At 36.3% G+C, this 23871-nt stretch overlaps 1 protein-coding gene across 8 annotated transcripts in view; it reads right to left on the bottom strand.

Annotated features, from left to right (window-relative positions):
• Window positions 1-1625: 1625 nt before the first annotated feature.
• Window positions 1626-23871, bottom strand: part of MTHFSD (methenyltetrahydrofolate synthetase domain containing) — a 41932-nt gene continuing 19686 nt past the window's right edge. For all 8 annotated transcript variants that reach the window (XM_074286281.1, XM_074286280.1, XM_074286285.1 and 5 more), the window contains 5 exons: window positions 23661-23774; window positions 18315-18405; window positions 15939-16051; window positions 15308-15433; window positions 1626-2383 (listed from right to left, as the gene is read on the bottom strand). In XM_074286281.1, coding sequence (XP_074142382.1) covers window positions 1916-2383; window positions 15308-15433; window positions 15939-16051; window positions 18315-18405; window positions 23661-23774 — 912 coding nt within the window. In that variant the 3' untranslated portion in view covers window positions 1626-1915. The remainder of the gene's footprint in view (window positions 2384-15307; window positions 15434-15938; window positions 16052-18314; window positions 18406-23660; window positions 23775-23871) is intronic.

The raw sequence follows: 23871 nt of genomic DNA, 5'->3' as shown, positions 1-23871 counted from the left end.
TAATACTGGGAGATACTCTATCATTATTTCTACTTTACAGATAAGGAAACTGAGACTGACAAAGATTAGGAGACTTGCCCAGGATCACATAGCTAGTGTCTGAAGTTGAATTCATCTTCCTGAATCCAGGTCCAGCATTCTATCCACCATAATACTACTGAGCTTCTAGACTAGAGACATCTCATAGCTAGGAAAGGGGTTGCTATGGACAAATACTTCCTTTCAAAATGGTAAATTTAGTACAAACTGGTCTCTCTATAGTTGGCTAGGCTAATCCTTGAATAGCAAAGTCTATCATCAAGTGCAGACTGATAGCCTTCCTAGATGGACGTCAGTTGCCCGAGGATACAGTTGGAAGCACCTCCAGGAGCCCAGGCTCATCTTTTTAGAATGAGAAGTCCCCGAATACTCTGTTTACACAACTGAACTTCTTTGGATAGAGTTTATGTAATGAAAAGGGTACAAAGCTTGGAGTCTTAAGAAATTATGAGCAACCCACAATTCGACCATCACTCAGCATGTAGTGGTGGGTAAGACCCTTCAACTTCCTGGGCTTCCAAAAGTACATAATCGTTTTTGTCTTTCAACTTGCATAGGGACACTAGTTGTGAGGATGAAACAGGAAATGTGAATGGTTTTGTGATCATGAGGTAATGGTCAAGTAACTGTCACATCTACCTTTAAAAGGACATCAGAACTTGGCCTTTCAATAGAGATTTTCAAAATGAAAACTGGGAAAAGAACTCAATATTTGATGAGGGAAATAATTTGAAGATAAATTTTCTTTCCAAAGTAACTTCTTTATTTTCATTATAAAAATGGAGACAAAATACTTTTTAAGAAGTTTTTTTTTTTTCCTTCCTTAGGGAAAACTTGATAGGTTTGAGAATGTTTTTTCAATGTTATATAAAAGGCCTGACCCTCTGGAAGCATAATAATCTACTTAAAATACACTTAGCAATACCCTCTGGCTGAAAAAACATTTCCAACTCATATACATTTTAAAAATAATAATAAAATGTCCCTTTAGATGCTTATTTTGACTTTCTGCCCAGGATCAATTGCAAAAGTGCTTCTGTTTAGAAAGTGCAGTTCAGCCAAAATCCAGCTTGTTTTTCAGGAACAGGGAATTGGAAAGAAAATATGAGGTATTAAGCAAGCATGTGTATATGAAGGGTTTTGTTGTTGTTATTATTTTTTCAAAATCCATTATTCAAAGAAATTATGTCCCTATAAAGACTCAATGTTCATATTCAATTGAACATATCGACTTGGTTTTCTGGCTGGCATCATGTCTGCAGAGGAAAACCGTGAGGTAAAGATGATTCTTGTAAAGGATGGGTATACATTTTGATACAGATACCTTAAAGTCAAGATCCAATTTAGCTTTGCTGGTGCACAGTTCATTCATCCTCTCAATTCACTCTTAGTTTTTCTAGGATTGTTGCAAGGTTGCTATTCCCCTTAGAAGACAATTTCCAAAATCTGCTCTTTAACACTCTTTAATGTTTCCTCATCCCTGCCTCCTCTAATCCCTTGATTCTCTTTTGATATTTAAGGTGAATTTTCTTCTTGAGTGAAGAATATTTTTCACTATCTTATAATGGACAAATTCCAATCAGACAGTGATTTTTATACTTTATTTTCCAGTCATCAGAAAAATGGTAGGCACTGAAGTCCTATTGACACCCTACGACATCCTAAACTTGGCTTGAGAAATGTAAGTATGAAGTACCAAGTAGCAATATAATCTCTGTAAGAATAGAAAGTGATTTACAGAGTACTCTGGCCTTACTTGGGATTCAGACATGTCATCCTCCAATGCCACTGTTCTTCAAACAAGGGAAAATATTTAAATGTCAACCCAAATCTTTACAATGAGAAAAGACATGCTTTTCCCTTCACCACTATCTGATCACTTTTGCTTCTTAGCTAATTTAACCCATAGAGTATTCCCACTAAAGTTTAAATCTTTCAAAGAAGAGATGACGTCTTCTGCAGTAGCCAGGTCCTTGTAATCAAGGAAAGCCCGGCCCTGCGCCCCTTGCCAATTCAGCCTCAAAGGCTCTGCACCGTATTCCCGAAGAGTTCTCTTCAGATCACTCACTCTAGCATCCTTGGGAATATTACCGACATAGACAGTGGTGACACTGGAGGGCTCTACTTTTGAAGTCCCATGCTCATCGTTGCAGTGGGCAGAATGGGTCACATCTGCAGGTCTGTCAAAGGCAACCTGTCCAGCATTCTGAAGGGGTGCTTGCGTCTGGATGTTTTTCAAATGTGCCGGGTGCATCTTCTGTAAGGTGACATCTTTCCCTGCTTGCTTCTCACGGAAACGAAGATTCTTTAAGATCAGGATTCTTTCCATCATCTCCTCACTGATCTGAAAAATGTAAAACAGTTTCAGTTTTTCCTGGTTAACCCCAAAAGAATCACAAGGTTTAGAACTGAACCCTAAGGTTCAATCTCCTCTGTTTTACAAATAAGAAAATTGAGTTCTTGAGTCACTAGGCAAAATGAGCTACAGCAAAATTCTGTGGCAACTAAAAGATAGTGCAGTAGAGGGAGAAAAGCATCAGAGTGGAGTGGGGTTGAGCCTCAGTCCCTCTGGCCATGTAGTTAAATATGAATTCTTCTAAATTTGTAATTCAGCTAGTTCTGAGTTCATCAAGACTTAACAATCAGTCAATCAACAGATCACTTGGAGAGTACCTAATGTATTCAAATCCTTGATAAGTGTACAAAGGAGGGCAGAGGACATCCACTCTGGATATTCCAGATCACAGCAATATTTTATTTTTTCTCTCTTTTGTTTCCACAGCAATATTTTAAAAAGAAAATAATTAATGAGGTTTTGCAAAAGGAATACCTTTGATACCTGTTTAGGCTATTGGTTTAGATAATATTAACATTTTGGATAACATGCTATCCTTATATTTAAGGAACTTTCCAGAAACATACTTGCATGCTTTATTCATTTCTTATCCCTGTGTAGATTATCTATTTGCCAGAGCTTCAGTTTAAATGGTAACTAATGTTTGTAATAAATAAATAATTGGAAGTTTCATTGAATCCTGTTTTTCTTTTTTTTTCACAATATTAGGCTGCATTTAGGCTCATTGTGACAGGAATTATTAAACATCTACTATGTGTACTGTGCTAAATCCTGGGAATACAAAGAAAGTACAGTCCCTAATCTGAAGGAGCTTGGTCTACTGGAGGGAGACAATAAGATAACAAATAGCTACAAACAAGACATATACAGGAGAAACTGGAAATATCTTTAGGGGGAAGGCATTAGCATTAAGAAAGACTGGGAAAGACTTCCTGAAGAAGGTAGGATTTTAGCTGAAACCTGAAGGAAACTGGGAAACTGGAAGGCAGAGACATTATTCCAATTATTCAATGACTGTTCATTGAAAATGGAGAAAGCTGGGAGACAGAATGTCTTGTTGGGGGAATAGCAGGAGGGCCAGTATCCCTGTAGAGGGAATGTGTAGAGGGAAGAAAACTATAAGAAGCCTGGAAAAGTAACAAAGTGACCAGGTGATGAAGGAATTTAAAAGTCAAACAGAGGATTTTATGTTAGACCCTGGAGGTAAGGGGGAGCTGCTGGAGTTTATTGACATGGTCAGAACTGCCCTTTAGGAGGTCCAATTTGGAATGCATTGGGGAGAGACTTGAGGCAGGGAGGGCCAAGTTTAGGACTGTTCCAATAGGAAAGTTCTTTAGATGTAGAGCGATGAAGGTGAAGTAGAGGCAGTGCCAGAGGAAAGGGAGAGCTATGTGAGAGAGAAATGGTTGGGAGTGAGAGAGAAATGGTTGGGAGGGCGAGAGTGAGGAATGAAGGATGATATAGTAGGTTTAGAGCCAGGCTTCTAGATGGTGGCACCTTTAACAGTAAGAGGAAAATTAAGGTGAGGGGAATTTTGATTGGGGGTCGGGGGTGTCTAATTATATGTAGCAAACTCCATCGGCCTCACAATTCTGTTGAGGAATGGACAGTGTAAATCAAACAACCCAAAGAAAAACATCTCTATGGATAATCATTCTGGGGATAACTGGGAGCCAGAGAGATCTGTGCATATACTAATTTATGTTGTTACTCATTCTCATCAGTAAAATGCTTTAAATACAGCATCATACATATTCTGGGGCAACGACACAGAAGCTAGAGACTTTTTGGAGTTAGACTCTCACAATGTGGAATCTCATGCTTTGTAATGCAGGGTTATGGGTTCTAGTAAAATGGATACATTCAAATGTGAATTTAAAAAACATAAATCTTAGTGAACATATATGTGGTTTTTAAATGGTCCAAAAATCATTGGCAGTTACGTGGAGGTTATTATATTCATCTCTTGCAGCTAGGAAAATCCCTTCATTCATAAGTGTGATATAATCATCTTTGGTGGAAGGGGTACGTTTTTTTAAATAACTTACCATGACATGTATGCTAAGGTCTAATTCCATTTAAGTTACTGGTTTGTTTTGGCTTAACATGTGTTTATTAAACAATTGAACATCTCTATGGCACTTGCTGACTAAAAAGGATTTCTATACAGAGTCTCACTTAGTCCATATGATAAACTCATTAGTTGGTCAGGTCGAGTGGTGTGCCTATTTTACAGATGAAGAAACAGAGGCTCTTAGAAATTAAAGAATTCAATTTCCCTATGTCCTATTAAGCAACTGAGTTGGATCTCAAACTCGGGTTTTGCATTCTAAAACAAGTAGTTTTCCTACTACATCTCAGGACATTTATAGTATTCAAACATGCTGAGTCTGCACAATATGTACTATACAAACCGGGTCTGAGGAGAGGAGTCTGATTTAAGGCTTTTGTTTATTAAACAGAACAGCAGTTGTTATTTGTCCTTCATTCTTGAAGAGAGGTGATGTCATGACTGGCAAGTGAGCCTAGGCAAAGGTAGAATTGAGAGGACTCTCAGCAAGATGGATGTGGATGTGGAGGGCTGAGGGAGCCATGACTCCAAGAGGATAGCCGAGATTTAGAGCTTAGAATGATGGAGTGGTCCTGGAGAGTCTGGACTCTAAGTCCACATTTGTTCTCCTCAAATAGGAGCGAGGACTCTTTGTGCTGCAACTGGTAAATACAAGCTCATTTTAGGCTACTGGGTTTGGGGCCTTATTCTAGTAACTGAAAAATCTGGATCCAGAAGGAGAAAAAAAAATGCAAAGAATGACTAGACTTCCCAAAGCCACATCACATAGATCAGCTGTCGCTCCACATGAAGACAAGGTATGAACCACAATTAAGGCCTCTGGGCTGTCCTGGAAGTTCCTGGAAAAGCTTAGGAAGAAATGCCAAGTTTCCAGGCCAGGCTTATATGGAACATTATGTATAGGACAGCCAGCAACCTCAATTGAGAATGTGAGGTCATTTCTCCAGGGTATAAGGGTCTTGGTACATCTTAGGGCAGATCACCTTTTTAGTAAAGGGTAGGACTTAGGTAGAATTAATTCCTAATTAGCTCTTTGGTCCCTTATATCCCCTATCTCCAATCTTGCTTCTGATAACTCTTGTAGGCAGAGGAGAAAGTATCCCAAAAGGCAAATCCAAAGGAAAGAATCATGGGATGTTAAGAGGAAAAGACTCAATTAAATGTAAATAATCTCCCTGGCTGCTATGTTTTTTCTTTGTAAGTTGTAACTGAGGTTTGATGTGCTTCGTTGATGTACTTTTTCCTCCTTGGCAAACACAAATTCATTCACAAACAGCTCTAGCATTCTCAGGAATGTTACCTATGTAAACAGTGGTCACAAACAAATCTTTCCCGAGTGCCTACTTAACTTTAAGTCACTGTGCCTGGCAGGCTTTGCAAAAGGCAGTGCCAGGAAAGGGCAGCCCTACCTGATCCCATTAAAGCCATAAGTCACCATAGGAGCTAGGGATCCAGGGCTTTTGCAAACTAAGCAGCCCCGTGGATATTCGATGCACTTAATCACTCCTCATAAGCCAATCAAGAGATGACACTATGTGAAGATATGTGGAGTGAGGGTCAAGAAAAAGTGATAATTTTTTCCCCTTCTTTTTATGAAACTGTCCCTCTCACTACTCCTCTGCCTTCTTCAAATTAAGCAAACTCCCTTAATACATATTTATTTTGCTAAAAAAAGAAATTCTCATATCATGGAAGATAGTGATATTTCTATCATCTAAGTTAGCAATATGTAAATATATATATATAAGTGTGTATATGTGTATATACATGTATTCATACATATGTGTATACAAGTGCATGTATTTTTAAGCCCAGTTTCTTTAGTCTAGTTACTTTAAAATGTTCAGTGGTAAAAGTGTGTAACTTTTTAAGAAAAAAGTTTAGAAAATATAAAATTAGGATGACAAAGTGAGGTCAGCACAAATATTAATTTCTTCCAACAAATAAAAATAGGTTAGAGCAGTCAAGAATGGAAGAGAGATAACTTTGATATATAAGGAAAAACAAATATTTATATGATTAGAATTTTTACTAAATATGAAACAAGGATATTTAATTTGTACTGAGAGTAAGGATTAAAAGAACTACAAACACCTGAGTGGGATATGAATCTTGCTTTGTTTTCTATTGGGAATTCTGAGCCCATAACAGGGCTCACAAAACTGCCACACAAACTCCAGAAGCAATGGCTCCAAAAATGGTGGACTGTGCTGGAAGGCCAGGGATGGCAGTGAACCACTGTATGGCTAATTCCCTCTACCCTGAAGGGATGCTACAGAGCTCCCACTTAAAGAGACTAACATAGCTCTTGAGTTTTAAGTTTTCCCACTTCTACAATTATTGTAGCTCTTATTTGTCTTTGTCTAATTGAACACAAGTGCTCCAAAGAAATCTGAGCCACAGTAGGTCTTTGCAGCAGAAATGCATTTTCAGATCATGTTATGAAAAACCAAAATACAGACTTCTTGCTCACATCACAGGGAGCTATTTTTGTCCTCTGCTGGCGCATACACAAAACATAATCAACTGGAAGAATATTAGAAATTTTTAAAAAACCCTACATAATTATGTATGAAATACTAGAAAATAAAAACCACACTCCCACATCCTTATGCATGCAATATATCTTCAGAGACAGAAACATATTTCCTTTTATCTTAAGAGTTTTAATTTCAGGTACATTTGGTCACTTGCAGGTGTAAACAACCCATACTTTCTCCCCTAGGGTTTTCTAAGTCCTTAAGGTATTTGCTGCTTTTTCCATTTCTGCCATCAAAGTCAGAGGTAGAAAAGCTACCTGATGATAATGTGGCTCTTGGCAGCTGTACAGATGATTGCCATTTTTATATTTGAAAAATGACGACTCTACATTAAAATTCTTAGAGTTAGTCACTCAGGATCAGCTGACAGAAACTCCCTTTGTAAAACAAATGGACCTCAAAACTTCTGACTAGTTTTTAGCCATCTTACTCTCTTTTTCCTGGCTGGCAATTAGGAACATTTGTTGGGCTCTGTCAATTTTCCATGTGAAATGAAAGCTTGTTGCTTATTAAATTAAACATGAAAACCTTTTTATTTTGTTCTTCTGTAGCTAATCATTCTATTCTAAAATGTTATATAGTAAATATAATTTTCTCATAGGATAAATCACTTTTTGTTGAAACATATATTTAGTAATCGTTTAAAAAATGTTTTCTTTTTAAAAACAATAATTATTGACTTTGATAAGAGGAGATTTGGGCTCTGTTCTTAAGTCTGTGACAAACAGCTGGGTGCCTTAGGATATGCTATTTTCTCTAGGTTTATTTTCTCATTTGTAAAATGAGAGAATCAGATTAACTTGTCTTTAAAATCAGGAAGGTGTTAATCAGTTGTTTTGGTCGTACCTGACACTTCATGACCCATGTGGGGTTTTCTTGATAGAAATACTGGAGTGGTTGGCCATTTTCTTCTCTGGCTCATTTTACAGGTGAGGAAACTGAGACAAATAGAGTTAAATGACTTTTCCAGAATCACACAGCTAATAAGTGTCTGGGGTCAGATTTAAACTCACAAAGATGAGTTTTCCTGACTCCTGGCCTGACATACTACCTTACTATATCACCAATACAAGTTCAAATTTTGTGTCAGATACTTAGCATCTGTGTGAACCTTCATCTCTCAGTATCTTCATTTCCTCATTTGTAAAACATCTTGCAAACACTGAAGTGCTATATAAATGTTAGCTCTAAAATCCTTAACTCTATTATCAGCTTGGCAGTGATGCCCAAAGATGGTAACAGTCCCATAAAGTAAAGCTAATGGCAATTTTAGGAAACAACAAAAAAGCCCAATAGAAATATAACTATCTTCTGTGTGAGCTGAGCATAGGAAATTTTTGTTACAGAGGTGAAAAAGATGTTTGTAGTCCTTTTATAAGCAGGCTCAGGCAGAGAAACCTTGGTGCTCTCTCAGTGGGGCCGTAGAAGAGAAAATAAAATAAAGTGACTTATTGCTCAACTTGGAAAATCTATAACTTTATAAAACAGAAGAATTTTGTTAGAACATGGCTCATTCTCACATAGGCAATTATTAGATGCCTCCTGTGTGCCAGCTCTGTGGCAGGCACTGACAGAACAACCACAACACAGACACAGCTCTTGTCTTTGAGGAGCTTACACTCTAACCTAGCATATAGTTTAGAGTTTTAATATGTCACCAATATGGTCTATACAATAATAAGTATCAACGATAACATAAGGGGGGGTAAACATCAAGCCTTTAGGAGGTGGTTTTGTATCTCCCAACACCAAGATCATAAAGAGGCTGTACAGTGTGGGCCAGGTGGATGGAGGCAGAATACGGATCATTTCTGAGAGCTGTAATAACCAAGTAAAGTCATTAAGGAACTCAGGATTTGGACTAGATGGTGGAGTCCATGTCTTCCCTCTGACATAGAGTAAAGCACCCCCAGTGAAGTGACAAAGGTATTGAACTGAGAGTCAGAGGATCTGATTTTAAATGTGGAAGGGACACCCTCCTGGGCCTAAACTTTTTCATCTATGGAACGAGGGGAATGACTAGATGATCTCTTACATATTCCAGTCTAAATCCTATGACTCTGTGATGAATATGGAAACATGTTTAGAACTGTACATGTTTAACTTACATCGAATTGCTTGCTGTCTTGTGGATTGGGAGGAAAGACAGAAAAATTTGCGACACAAGGTTTTGCAAAGGTGAATGCTGAAAAATATTTTTGCATGTATTTGGAAAAATAAAGTACTTTTAAAAGAAATAAATTGTATGACCCTGTAACTGGATGACTCAGTCTTTGAGGACAACTTTTTTCATCTATATAATGGGGATGATAATACACTCTCTACTCCACAGAGCGAGTATGAGAAAGTATTTTGTAAAATGTAAAATGTTATATATAAAGTGAGCTATTTAGCAAATAACAATTTGTTCTTAAGGAAAATAGCAAATGATCACTTCCTTGTCATGATCTGTCTTACATCTGTGGTAAGTACAGGATGGGAAGCAGTTGCTGGTGGGCCTGTGTGAAGAGAGGTTGCCAGGGGTCTGCTTTCTGACTTGCACACTTGGCACGAAGCATTATTGTAAATAAACAATAATTACTTAGTGTCTCTCTCATATCCTTTCCTGTCACACACGATGGAGTCAGAAATCTGGAGATGATGAGACTTGCTCATTTCATCTTACCATTTCACAGAGTTTCTACCATTTATTTTTCCTGTATATTAAGCTAACTTAAGAGCAAAAGTTTATAGTAATACAACATATTATGGCTTACAAAATACTTTACACTTTACTCATTTGATCCTCACAATAAATGTGTGAAATGCAAAGGAAAATTATTTCCATTTACAGGTGAGAAAACCGTGGATCAGAAAGGTTAAATTACTTGTCTCTATCCATACAAATAGAAAGCATCAGAGATGAGAACTAAATCCAGGTTGTTCCTGTCTGGAGCCTCCTAACTCCAAACCAGTACATCAACACTCTACCATGCAGAACTGCCACTACGGGGACCGTCTCTAGCCCTAAAATGTGACATAAACTCTAAAGACGTTCCTAATATTTCAGAGTGATTAATATAGCCATCCCAAAGTGTTAATTGAATTCAGTATAAAGCTTGTTTTCTATATCATCCATTTCGATTTACATGATGCAGAATACAGGGAACTTGTTGCCCTCAGCTCGATGTTGTTTCTGGCTGAGATTCATCTAGGCTTACAAAGAGTGTGCCTGTAAGAAATCCAGAGTTACACTTTAAATGAACCTCATCTTGAAAGCAAGTACTTCTCGGACATTAAAGATCCCCTTTTCCTTTCTGAGTCAGTCATTTGGATGAAGTAAATAAGCTCACCATATTGTGAACATATGGGTGAGAAGCACTAGTCCCAAAGAAGGTCATGTGGTATTGAACATGCTAAGTTTTTAAAATATATGAAATTATTTATTTCCTTAAGCCTAGAATATGGGGAAAAGCTACAATTTCCCTAATTAGGGAGATAAATGAATCAACTTGGCAAAGTTAAAAACTCTCCAGAGTTTGTTCTTGAATGGGCAATGTGCTCTAGGCCTCCATAATCAAAGATGGAGCTACTGAGGGTGGGTCTGTGAGAGTGGCTGAAAAGATCCATATGTGGCTAAGAGTTCTTTCCACTGTGGGCATATGGGATGACTGGTCTTTGATAATGCAGTTTTGGTACTGTTAGCAGTACTCATGGAGGTTTGCAACTCTACCTATAAATATCTTGTGGTCACTCTGAAGAATTTTTTTAAAAAACAATTCTTTTTTGAATGTTCAACTACACTAGAACCTAATATATTGGATGAGGCTGCCATTTCCCAGGATGCTGTACCATGTGGCTGAACTATATGCCAATGTATTCCTGACAAAACTCAAAGTTGTCCCCCTTTCTATCCTCATTTTAACTTATCATTCTAAAGAGGTTTGGATAGCCTGCATTCATTCTTCTTGGAGGTGACATAAGGCATATTTCATGAAATGATATCTGTGATTCACCTCAACACTGCATAAAGATAGAACTGATGAGCTGTGTGCTTTTATAAAGGCCAAATCATGTAGCCTCACCGAACCTCAAATATCTCCATTTGTAAAATGGAAATCAAAACACTACTTAGCTCAACAGTGCCAGCATGAAAAAACATACTTTGTAGACCTGAATGTCCTATATAAATGTGTTCCATTATTAATAAAATATTATCATCTATTATTTTCATATATATATAGTACTGTGCAATGGCAGGTTGATCAGAACATAAAAAAGTGCTGCCAGAAGTGTTACCCAAGTAATAAAGTATCTAGTGAGCTTAAGAAAGGGCACACATAGAATGGCTTAATAATAATAATAATTATAACATCAGAGAAATGCAAATGAAGAAAGCTCTGAGGTACCACTTCACACTTATTCAATGGGCTAGGATGATAGGAAAAGATATCGATAAATGTTGGAGGGAATTTGGCAAAACTGGGACACCGATGTATTATTGGTAGAATTATGAAATGGTCCAACAATTCTGGAGAGCAATTTGAAACTATGCCCAAAGGGCTATCAAACAGGGTATAATTTATGATTCAGAAGTCTCACTAGGTCTGTATTCCAAAGAGATCACAAAAAAGGGGAAAGGAACCACATGTGCAAAAATGTTTGTGGCAGCCCTTTTTGTGGTGGCAAGGAATTAGAAAATGAGTAGATGCCTATCAGTTGGAGAATGGCTGCATAAGTTTAGAGTATATGAATATAATGGAATATTACTGTGTTCTATAAGACATGATAAGCAGGCTGATTTCAGAAAAGCCTAATAAGATAATGAAGTGAAAAAGTTGAATCTTTATTTCTATGAGAAATTTATTGGTTATTAGAGGAGTTTTTCAATTTCTTGGAGGCAATCCCAGTTGCTTTCTCTTCCTCTTAATTAATTCTGCACCTCACTCATTCTCCCAAGGATAAGTTCTAAGTTGTCTAGCTGGCTACATATCATAAAGGATATTCTTTATCCGTTGATTTTTCTGCTGATTACAGTTTTTTCCAGGGGGCACTGCAAAGTTTTTGGGCTTGTTAGCTGTGTCATGCATAACAATAACCTCTATAGGACTTTACCATGTAGAGGGAACCTGTAGAGAATGAAACTGTCAGATCAATGGTCTTCTTGACCTGAATCTCTGACACTGACAATTGCCTTCTTCTTCTGTCTTCTTTCTCCCCTCTAGATTCTTGGGTCACCTCTCTTTCCTAGCTCTTCTAACTATTCATTACTCCTACTCAGTCTCCTCTGATGGATCTTCATCTAGGCTGAACTCACAAACTACTGGGTCTCCCAAGGATCTCTCCTGTCAGACTGTTCACATTTCTTTGAAAAGAATAACAACAACACAAATGACTTCTCTAATATCCTGTTTAATTTCTATGATCCACATGTGAAGGGCAAGCATCTGTGACTTTGAAACAGTAATTTCTCACTTAACCATCTCTGCCCCTGGAGCATATTTCCAACAATGCTCCCAGGCACTTGACAGCTGCAATGATTTTTTTCCGAAGTGGGAACAATTTCGCAGAATTCTCTATGTACCTCTATGTAGCTTTCTCTGAGATAGAAAAAGGAAATAACACTAGCCTCTGATATTTTTCTACTTTTTCTTTTAGGTACTGGATTTAAAAGCTCACAGACCTCTTACTTTCCAGACTTTCCAGGCATCAGAGACGAAAGCTGAATTATCTGATCTCAAGAACAAATGGTAAAGCTTATGGGTAGGTAGACATTTTAGCACATTAAGAAAATGTCAAATGAATGTAATAGAATACTACTGTTCTATAAGAAATGATGAGCAGGCTGACTTCAGAAAAGCCTGGAAAGATCTACACAAACTGCTGCTGAGTAAAGTGAGCAGAACCAGAAGAATGTTATATGTAAATGACTTAAGTTATTCTCAACCATACAGTGATTCAATGTTCTATAGAATTAGGACAGAAAATGCCATCCGCACCCAAGAAAGAACTATGAAGATCAAAGCATACTATTTTCACTCCCCCCCACCCCTGTGGTCTTTCTCTTTTGTTTTTTCTTTCACAACGTGACTAGTATGGATATTTACACATGCATAAATGATATAATGTATAATACAACATGATATTATACATATATAGTATATGTATGTATATATTTGCTGTCTTGGGGAAGGGGAGAAAAAGAAGAGTGGGAGAAAAAAATTGGAACTCAAAATTTTACAAAAGTAAATACTGACAACTATCTTTATATGTAATTGGAAAAAGTAAAATACTATTAAGTGAAAAAATTTTAAATTAAAAGAATGTTAGCATAAATTGATATAAATTGTCAGCATAAATTTTCTCCACTGATCATGTGACAGTTTTAGAAAATTGATTGATAGTCTTAGCTAATTTAGTAGTTAGCTTATCCCCAAAGTGCATCACTGGGATCCATACCAGAACGCTCCTTGAGCTTCATAGCCACTACCAATATGTACTGGCCTAACCAGTGGAACCTAGATTGTCCTATTTTAAGTATGCTACAATAAGATAGAGGAAGAGGGCCTTGATAGGACAAATAAATCAACATTTATGATCAAAGTAGCTTGAGAGGGAGTTATGACTCACCTTTAAATCAAATTCACACAATTCTTAAGGAATATTATCTATTCCTCATAGATAATAAAGCAGACTCACTTAGGCTAGTTAACAGAGGCAAATAAGTAAATTCAGACTTACTGACTGACATATTGTAGGTCTAACACAATGTTTAGTACAAGATAATCATTATTTGGTAGAAGATCTGAGGATATCTAAGTTATGGAATTATCTTTTAAAAAATATTAGAAACTACAATCTTCCTGGAAAGGTAATGGGAAAGCTTAGGTTTCAGCAAACAAGTAGAACAAGCAGCTTCTAAAGCCTAGACCTGAGTTTGATTTTCTTTTATGTAACAAGGATTTCACATTTTTCTACCATGTCTGAATGACCACAATTTGGATTGTTGTTTTCCCCCAAAATCCACATCAACTATAGTTCTTCCCTAAGGCAATGCATGCCTCTCTGCCCTTCTAGCGACAACTACCCTAACTAGAAAACTGTCCTAATATGGAATATTATAAATACTCTTATAAAATGGTAATCTTGGAATAAGAAACTAGCTCCAGCTTCGACGTGGTAGATGTGCTCTCATAAATTGACTCTAAAAACTGTCCTTAGCCTGCACAAAGAGTTCTATAATCTGAATTAGTTCTATAACTGATTCATCTGTCTCCACTTAAAAGTGAGTCGTGGCCCAAGATTCTGAGATAAACCCACCTTAAATAAGATGTCAGGAGATTATTCACATTCACTAAATGTGGAGACATTTCTGATTTTCTTTTTAAATATGACTACCTCCATATTTCACAAACTTGAGCTTTTAATTAGTATAGCTGATGGGGTCTGAGGAGTTATTGACATTTATGACTGGTGTCTTAAAAAATATTAAAGATTAAGACAGAAGAAATTGATATTTTAGTTTCACAGAATTCTCCTTCTAGCGTTCATGTGGCAAAAGGCATGTGTGGCCCAACACGGACTATGTATGTCAACAATGAAAAGAAATAAGCAAATATAAAACTACTGGCATGCCCCATTTTAATATTCATATTTTGGGGTGGATGCTGTTTATTTTTCCATGTCCTGAGGCTTCTAAAAAGCTCTGGAAAACTCAAGCTTAAGAATGGAAAATATGGACAAAAATGCTTATTTTTTCTTATAGTTTCATTCCAAATTAAGCAGAACCTCTTCCTGTCATTTGTATATTTGCAAATATAGGATCTCTAATTTCAAGAAATCCCTCAAGTATGACTGCATCAGAATGGTTTATAAAGGATGAAAATCTATTGCAAACTAATTAACAAATGATCTCATTATTATATACTGAAAAGATAAATTAAAATATTTCAACAACAGGGCTAAAAATAAGTATAAACAGTTGCTTTATCCCCTATCTCTTAGAAAGTTTATTTTTCCTGGGAGATCAAAGAATTCAGAAGCAACATTAGAGGTGAAAACTACATATCTAGTATATGTTTGAGACTGATTATTATACTGTCCCGAAATGTAAATCTAACACTGAAAAACCAGAAACAGTTGGCCAAATTCTGACCCAAGGTCACTTTTTGGCAGGGAGGTGGTAATTCTGAATGTAAAGCTTTGAGGAAAAAAGTACTTTATGAAGCAAAAAGAACAATACAGAAAAAAAAAGTCACTGAGTAGCTCCAAGAGCAAGAGTCAGAACTCTGAGCCCACTTAACTTTCGTGGTTGTTACCTACCATGGACCATATGATGCCCTGTGGCTTGGGTTTTGTGCAGCCTGTCACAATTATTCTGGTAGGAGTGAGGATGTAATCCACAGTTAGATCATGAGCACCAATCAGGTCTTCAGGTATATCAATCACCTGATGAAAGAGAAAAGGGAATATCAGGGGTGGCAAACTCTAATAGAAGTGGATCCTTATTAGCCATAGATTGACTCAGAAAATCTCAAACTAACATTATCTATGTGGTTCTGTATTTTTATTTATTTTGTTTAATATGTTCCAATTACATTTTAATTTGGTTCTGGCCACAATGGGAAATATGCTGACAGTTGGTGAGCTTGAAACCTCTGGTGTGGATGATCTGAAAAGGCCTAATGCCCATCTCTGGTTTACTGAAGGAGTCATCAGTAGGAACAGAATACATTGGTTATAGGAAAGCATACCCAAATCCACATTTAGATGGGGTATTATTAAATGAATCCAGCCTTAGCGGATTAAAACCAACACATGGAACAATCACAATATGAGGGCAGTAAAACAGATGCAGAGATAAACACACACACACATACACACACACACACGCACACACACAAGTTAGAGAAGGAGGGTAGTGATGTTACTTTGTTCAGTCAACAGAAATTACCTGGCAGTCATGCACAATGGTTACTACTGGTGTCTCCTCCCTGACGGCTCCCATGGATACCATCATTGCATATTCCATGTCAGCATAACCTTCTCCCTTCCCAATTCTCCATCCTGTCAGTAAACAAAGCCATAATACAAAGAACAGCTTATAAAATGTTGATAAAAGTAAACAATAGTTTGAATTTTGTTGTGTCAGGGCAAAAACTCAAAATGATGCTTGTTCCTTCCAAAGGAGTCCATTCTCAAAGGAAGCTAATCTAAGATGGACCTCCAATAGTCAAAAATACATGTCTTATCTTTCTATCTTGGTAGCTTACACTTGATTCTGTTACGTAATATCAGAAATATATTTTCTATTAGAAAGTAAAATGAATTTCACGAAATATCTCACCTTGTGGTAATAAGGATCCTCTTTTAAGATAATTAAGTGGAAATTTAGAAACATACTTGAATAGATCTCTAACAAAACAATCTCTTGAAAAGAAAAAGTCAAGCTTTTTTACAAAACTGAGCTTGTACTGATGGTCACTTTAAAATAATTACATTTATATAATGTTTTAGATTGAGAAGCACTTACTACTGTAAATTATCTTGTGTGATTCTTTGGAACAATCTTAGGAGGTAGGTCATATAAATATTATTTGGTTTACAAATGAATAAGTAAAGCTCTGGTAAGTTAGGCAACCTTGCCAATGTCATACAAGGCAGAGCAGAATCCTTACTCCACATCTTTTGACCCTTGAGGCCTTTTGCCTCTCAGATATGTTTTCTGGGATCCTGGGGTGCTTTGCCATTTCTTTCTCCAGGTCATCTTACAAATGAGGAAACTGGCAAACAGGATTAAGTGATTTGCACAGCATTACATAAGGAGTGAGTGTCTAAGCTCAGCTTTGAACTCAGGAAGAGGTGTCTTCCTGACTCCAGGCCGGGCACTCTATGCACTATGACGCCACCTAGCTGTCCAAATAATAATGTACTTTTCTATAAACAAGTTAAAAGGAGTAAAATGATTTATCTAAAGCTCAGTAATGGAACTGGGACTCAAACCCAGAATTTCTAGCTTCTTAAGGAAATCTATCACATTTAACTTTTACAAAAAGAGCAAATATGAAAAGAAAGGATTTTTGAAAAAAATTTCAAAAGATCCATTTTTAAAAATTACTATAATTCTGGGATACTAGCTATTTTGGAAATCTTGATCACAAAGACCTCAGATAATTCTGATCCCAAGGGAGATTAATATAAGGCCTCAGTTTACAAAGTTCTATCTTTCTCATATCTCCTGTCTCTCAGGTCTCTCTCCTACTGCCCTTCCCCTTTCCACCAACCCCCCCCCTTTTTTTCTCTCTTTCTGTTTCTCTGTCTGTCTGTCTGTCTGTCTCTCTTGTCCTCCCTCTCTCCCTCCACCCCTGTAATTGTCTGTCTGTTTTTAAGAGATAAAAGGAAAAAGCCTTACTAGCCACAGTCAAAACATTATTTTAAAAGTGCATCTCTGTTAATATGCCGACCTCAGGTGGAACCTACTGATTCGCCAATTTAAACAGATTACTTTCAAAGTGCCTGGTTTTGAGGCATACAAGATGGCCTTGTGGAATGAAATAGCAGTATGGGGAAAAAGTCTACCGTTAACCACAGGAGCTTAACTGTTTGGGGGAGTTGAGGGGTGAGCTGCCTGGCAGAGGGAGCACAGCCTTGCCAGAGGCCGTCTTGCAGGTGGCACGGTTCAGTTCACCTGGCAAAGGACCAAAGGCTTCTGAAAGTTTGGCGAGGAGTGTAAGGGACATGTTGTGCTGTTAAGGATATGACTGATCATAAGAAAAACAAAGCTCAAAAACTGAGGCTTTTCCACTGTTCAAGTCCCCTGAAAACCAATGATTTATTGCAAATATATTCAGCTTCAAGTCCAGGTAACTTGAGAAAGATCTTTTCTTTAAGGTAGGTGAATTTGAAAGTGGTGAATGATTTGAGGGCTCACCTTAATCCTCGGTGATCCCATCGATGACTGTTTCAATTAGGAAGACTAAATAAATGCATGAGTGGAAGAGCCCTGTACTAGCAGGTTAGTTTCTCTCACTAAATAGGGTTTGAAGAGCAAAGTCTATTCTGCACCAGTATTTCCTCATCTATAATATGAGGTAGTTGGACATAAAAGCCTCTATGTGTTCATGGTAATGATCAGTAGTGATTCAGACACATGTCTAGCAAGGGATTGTGTCCCTGGGGACCTAATCATGAGAAAAAAAAAAAATCAATAAAAAATACCTGTAGAATAACAACTGAAATCACAACCATATTAGAAAACATGAACCCAAACACCTTAAATGACAGTGTTAACATAACTTTTTTGATACACTAATAAATGTTTAATTCCTACCTTTTTCAGAAACAGCCACTGATCCCACCACTATCAAATCCATAAGGACTTTAGAATCCAAATCTATAGGTACGCTGTAGTTTTTTACACCCTAAATGCAAACACATGTTTTAAAAACTTCAAATACAATAGCAAAAATAAGCTGGGCAAATGAAATGTTATTTATCACCATAAAATGGAGAGGAAATTCACCACTTATTATTTAAGTCATAGCTATTTACCTAAGTTACAAAACCAATTCTTGTCTATGTGAACAAAATTTTCCTTGATCAAGGAGAAAAAGGGTCATTAACACATATATATGTACACATACATGTGTATATGTAATACACACATGTATATATCACACAAACACATATATACACATCTGTGTATATATATATGTCATTAATTAATAAAAATCTACATAAAAAGAATGAAGCTAAAAACATGGTATGATGTAAGGATGAAACCAAAGTTTCTTAGAAAGTCCAGAAAAATATAAATTTTAATTTAAATTTAGCTTAATTTTCAAAAACTGGAAAAAGTTATTAGGAAGTATATTAAATGGCCATGTATACAAGAAGAAAATGACTTATGAAATTAGCACATATAGTTTATTTTTAAATTCATGGTCAAAATTACAATGATCTTTTCATCTCACTATGTAGTTCAGACTGTCACAATTCTTTATCTCTAGATAGCTATTTCTAACAAATCAGGCGAATAATGATTGTTACCTCAAAACAATCTTTATACTTCCTTGGCTGTTGGGTGCTGTGTTAAGTGACTGGCCTTGCTGAGAGGCTGAACTACATTTTTCTTTAATCTCAAATTGCCTCTTTTTAAACTTATCTTTCCTTAGATTCCACCCCATGGATGGACTTCCTTTCAATATTACCACTGACTTAAGTTTTCTGTCCAGCTTGAGAAACAGGAAGGACTCTTAAAGAACCCATATACTGAGGGTAACTCAGGAGGCAGGTGGTGCGTAATATGGAATGCCTCTGTGGGATCCAACAGGTGTGGGAAGATGGGCAAACATGCAGAACATTGAGGGCAAAATTGAGATATGCAATTTGCCTAAAAAACCCAATCAAACTAACATCAGAGTTTCTGGGACGGATGCACCAGAAGAAACTGTTTTAGCCATGAAGTCAGAACCACTAACTGTCTAATTGTCTACAGGTCTGCTTGTTTGTCTCTGTGCTGATCTATATCATTAACTTTAAAAAAAAAGAAAAGCAAAGAAAAAAGAAAGAAAAAGAAAAAAAAAATCTAAACCTTTTGCCATATGGTCATGACCTTAATAATTATATATTACATTCTATTAATTTTCTTTCTTCCTTTTTTTTAAACTAAACCTGCTTATACCTTAGCAGTAAAATATGTTTAAAATTAAATACCATTTTTGTAGTAGGTCTTTAGTAAATGTTGAATATTTGTTGAAAGATTCTGGATCTCTTATCCTAAAAACTTTGTTTTGTAAATTATTAAAAGGAAAAATTATCTTGAAGGCAAAAAATAATTCTTTAGAATATATATTAGGAAGTTGATGGCTTTGGATTTCAAATTCTACAAACATTTTTTAACTGTAGTAAAGGGCTTGTAATGTTAAATAGATGTTTTAAATTTTACAACACAACTAAATTAATATGACAAAACTGAGATTTGAACTCAGGTCCTCTAACTTGGAATTCATCACTCTTTGTACTGGACCACATTGCCTTGTTCACAATAGTAGACTACAACTAATAACAGAGCCTTAAAAGATTATAATTCTGATTTTCACAGGGCTGATGGGTAGGAATATTTTGAATTTACACTGAAATTCTGAAGATATGAATAAGAGAAATTCCAATGAGAAGGAAAAGAGGTTGTTATGTAAAAGGTCAATATGTCTTCTAAGGGAATAATTAATTGATCATTTCAGATTTAAAGCAAGTATAGATGATGGAATTAAGGGAAAGATAAATGAAGATGAATATATCAATAGCACAGTCATGTAAAATAGTGACTGGTAACACAACACAAGATGAGCTGAGGCTCATAATGAATGCAAAAAGAACAAGGATTTCATCAATTGGCTAAAGAAATTATGGTATATAATTGGGATGAAATACTATTGTACCTTAAGAAATGATGAGATGGATAGTTTCTGAAAAACCTGAATGATCTGATGCAGAGTGAAGTGAGCAGCTTGAGCAGAACATTGCACACAGTTACTGCAATACTGTAGTAATGATCAACTTCGATTGAGACACTCAGCTAGCTACTTAGATTGAGACAAAGATCCTAGACAATTCCAAAGAACTCATGATGAAAAATATTATCCACCTCCAGAGAAAGAATTATCTACGAGTTTACTTGCCTCTGTGCTGACCTACATTACTATTAAAAAAAAACAAACAAACAAACAAACAAAAAACCCAAACCTCTTGCCTTGAAGCATATTTTTTCACTTTAATTTTTTTTGCCTTTTTTTTTTTTTTTTTTTTTTTGGCAATAGGGCTAAAATGGAGATATTTTGCATGATTTCACATATATAATGGTTATTATAATGTTTGCTTTCTCAATGGGTATGGGGGAGAGATAAGGGAAAAACAAATTGGAACTGAAATTTTTTTTTAATGTTGAAAAATAAAAGTACAAGGGCTTAAAATGTTTTTCAAAGAAAGAAGAGAAAGAATTCATTATAGGTTAGAAATGAACTTTAATAAATTAGGAATTAATTTTGAATTTCAGATTCTATAACATATTTTCCCCCCACTGGCATCTAAACCAAAGGATATAGAATAAAAAGGACCGAGAAATAGGGAAATGTAGATATTAAAGAGATCTTCAATTTTGTGTTACTACCTTATGTTACAAATTAGAAAAACATTAATGTTATTTGGAGAATTTGGTATCAGATCTATTATTTCATTGCAGATATGATTGCTGAGTCTTTAGTAATGATCTTTGAAAGACCTTCAATGAGGGCAGGAAGCTTCAGAACCATAATGGTAATGGACTCTCATATTTCTCATTTTGTTCTGTCCATTCCCCACTTAGATGGTTGGCCATTGTGACCAAGCTATAATGGCCACATCTTGTTAAGGACCATACCTAAGTGAAGGGGCAAGTCAATTTTCAGAGAGCCTCCATAGCTGTGACACTTGAAGGAGTTGCAAAGCAGCCTTTACTGATGCAGCTGTTGCTTGTGGATTGGGAATGAAATAAATGGGAAGCAAGAAGGAAGAAGAGAAAGGTCAGAGATTGCAACTGCCTCTTAGTCTCCTTGTATCATCATCATCCTCTGACATGAAGAGATCCATTCTACAGGTCTGAGTTAACTCTCCAGCAGACACTGGCAGGTGGCTCCTGAATCACAACAACATCTGGCAGTACAACCACTATTTTCTTCTTCTTGTTTTTTGCCTCTTTGCTACTGTGGACGAGAGAAATCCTTCGTGTACCATATTGGGAAGATAAAGGACATTTCCAGGAGTGTTGGTCTGCTCTTCAAAAAGCCAGTAAAGTAAACTAGCCAAGGTAGCCTACCACGATAAAGACATGTGCCCCAGACTAGATTGAATTACTGTGGTAATAACTAATAACTACTACAAGGCAAATGTCATACTTCAACTCTTAAGTCATCATATCACTCTCTTTTAAAACATCTACCATGCTTCAAACAGCTATTTTAATCCTGACTACTTGGCAACGACTCCACCATTACCCCCTACCCTGAACACACTGAAAAAAATAAGCCAAAGTCACAGCCTTTCTCTTAACTTGCCCTGTTTCAGGGTCAAGGTCACTGCTGTACCTACAAGAGTGAACACCATCATGGGTCTCAACCATTGGTCAGAGGTTCCTAGGGACTTCTGAGAACTTACCCAAAGTTTTGCACAGATTGTCATTCTAGCTGAGTGGAAATCTCAACCACCAGCCCATTTTCTGACCACTAGGCTGAGAGTCTACCATCCACAGAACTCAAGGCCCCAGAAATACCTGTAGCCAGGCCGACAAACCTTTTTCTCACACATTTACTCCCACCCTTTTCTCCACCTCCCTCAACTAGCTAAAGCCTTGAAAAGGCCATACACAAAGCCAGGTCTATAATTATCTGGAAGAAGACCACAGTTCACAACTTTTAAAATACTATATAGTATTTTTAAAAGGGAAGGGATAGTATATTTAAAAGTAACAATATTTGCTATAATGAAATTTGATCTATATGTTACTTTTACTTATGTTATTTAAATCATGAAGTGTAACAATTTGAATTAGAATACATTTTACCAAATGTTCCTTTTACCCCTACTGCAATAGGGAGCTGCATATAAATCAGTCAAATGATCAACTAAATGCTAAAACAGAAGTTTCAATGGCATTTCCTTATACCACATTTTAACACTAGAGGACACTAGAGGATCATCTGACTTAAAAAAAAATTTTTTTAGAAGGGAATTCATAGATTAGTAATAATTTAGTTTTATATTGCACTGTATTGCTTATGAAGTACTATCCTCATAGCAACACTGAAGAAGTAACTCAGCATTTATTGCTAATGATGTGCGAAGTATTGAGATATAAAGAGAAAAGCAGAGATAGTTCCTATTCTCAAAAATCTCACATTCTAAAAGATTAAAAAGATTTTACCCTAACAGAATTGGTGCACCTAAGATAAAAGAAATTGTTGAGGAGGGAAATCTTTGCATAAATTATGTTAGACGAAAGCTTGGTTTCCAAAATATACAGGACACTGAGACAAATATATATACTCTCAAGTGCTAGTTCAAAACAGCTAATTGATTAAAGTCTATCAATAGTTTCCCAAAGAAATATTCAAACTATCAACAAGCACAAGAAAAAAATGCTCCAAATCACAAGAAGAGAAATATGAATCAAAATAACTCTTTGATTTTATCCTGCAAAACAAAAGGATTTATCTATTAAAATACCAAAGATGATAAAAGATGGGAATTTTCAGTTAATTATTGGAGCGGCTCTTGGAAGACAGAAAGACTAATAAATAATGGCCAATGTGTTCTATAGAAGAAATAAGGAAAGGTATTGGCCTCTTCTCAGTGAGAAGTATGAGGACAGGGAAAGGAGGAAGGCAGAATGGCCTATCTGGGGGTCTAAAAGGTTGAAGGTTCTCTCAGATGAGCTCCCCATAATGATTGTGCTGAACTGTATTTATTATGGGGAGGGCTAATTGTGGAAGAACATACTGAGAAATGACTTTAGTTTTAAAACCCCATATGAATGCTAACTTTTTGATTCATGAAAATTCCTTTTCTACTATTCCACTACTGAAAATCTCAGATCAAAACAGTTCTGATTGTTTTATCAAGAATGTCCATTTTTCATACTTACCTGAGAAGTGGCACACTTTCTCAAGATTTCTTTTGTTGCTCCAGGTGGTGGGATAATCTTATTAAATAATCCCGTTCTCAATCGTGGTGTAGGAACTAACAAAGTTTTTCTGGCCTTTTAGAAGAAAAATTATAAGAGATTACAAATTTAAAAGTATTCCTTATTTTCCCAAATTATATCAAATAGAGTACCTAGCTTCCATATATTATTT

This window comes from Sminthopsis crassicaudata, chromosome 2 (genome assembly GCF_048593235.1).
Source record: "Sminthopsis crassicaudata isolate SCR6 chromosome 2, ASM4859323v1, whole genome shotgun sequence".
NCBI classification, from domain to species: Eukaryota; Metazoa; Chordata; class Mammalia; order Dasyuromorphia; family Dasyuridae; genus Sminthopsis; species Sminthopsis crassicaudata.
This window is presented reverse-complemented; position numbering and strand designations above follow the sequence as displayed.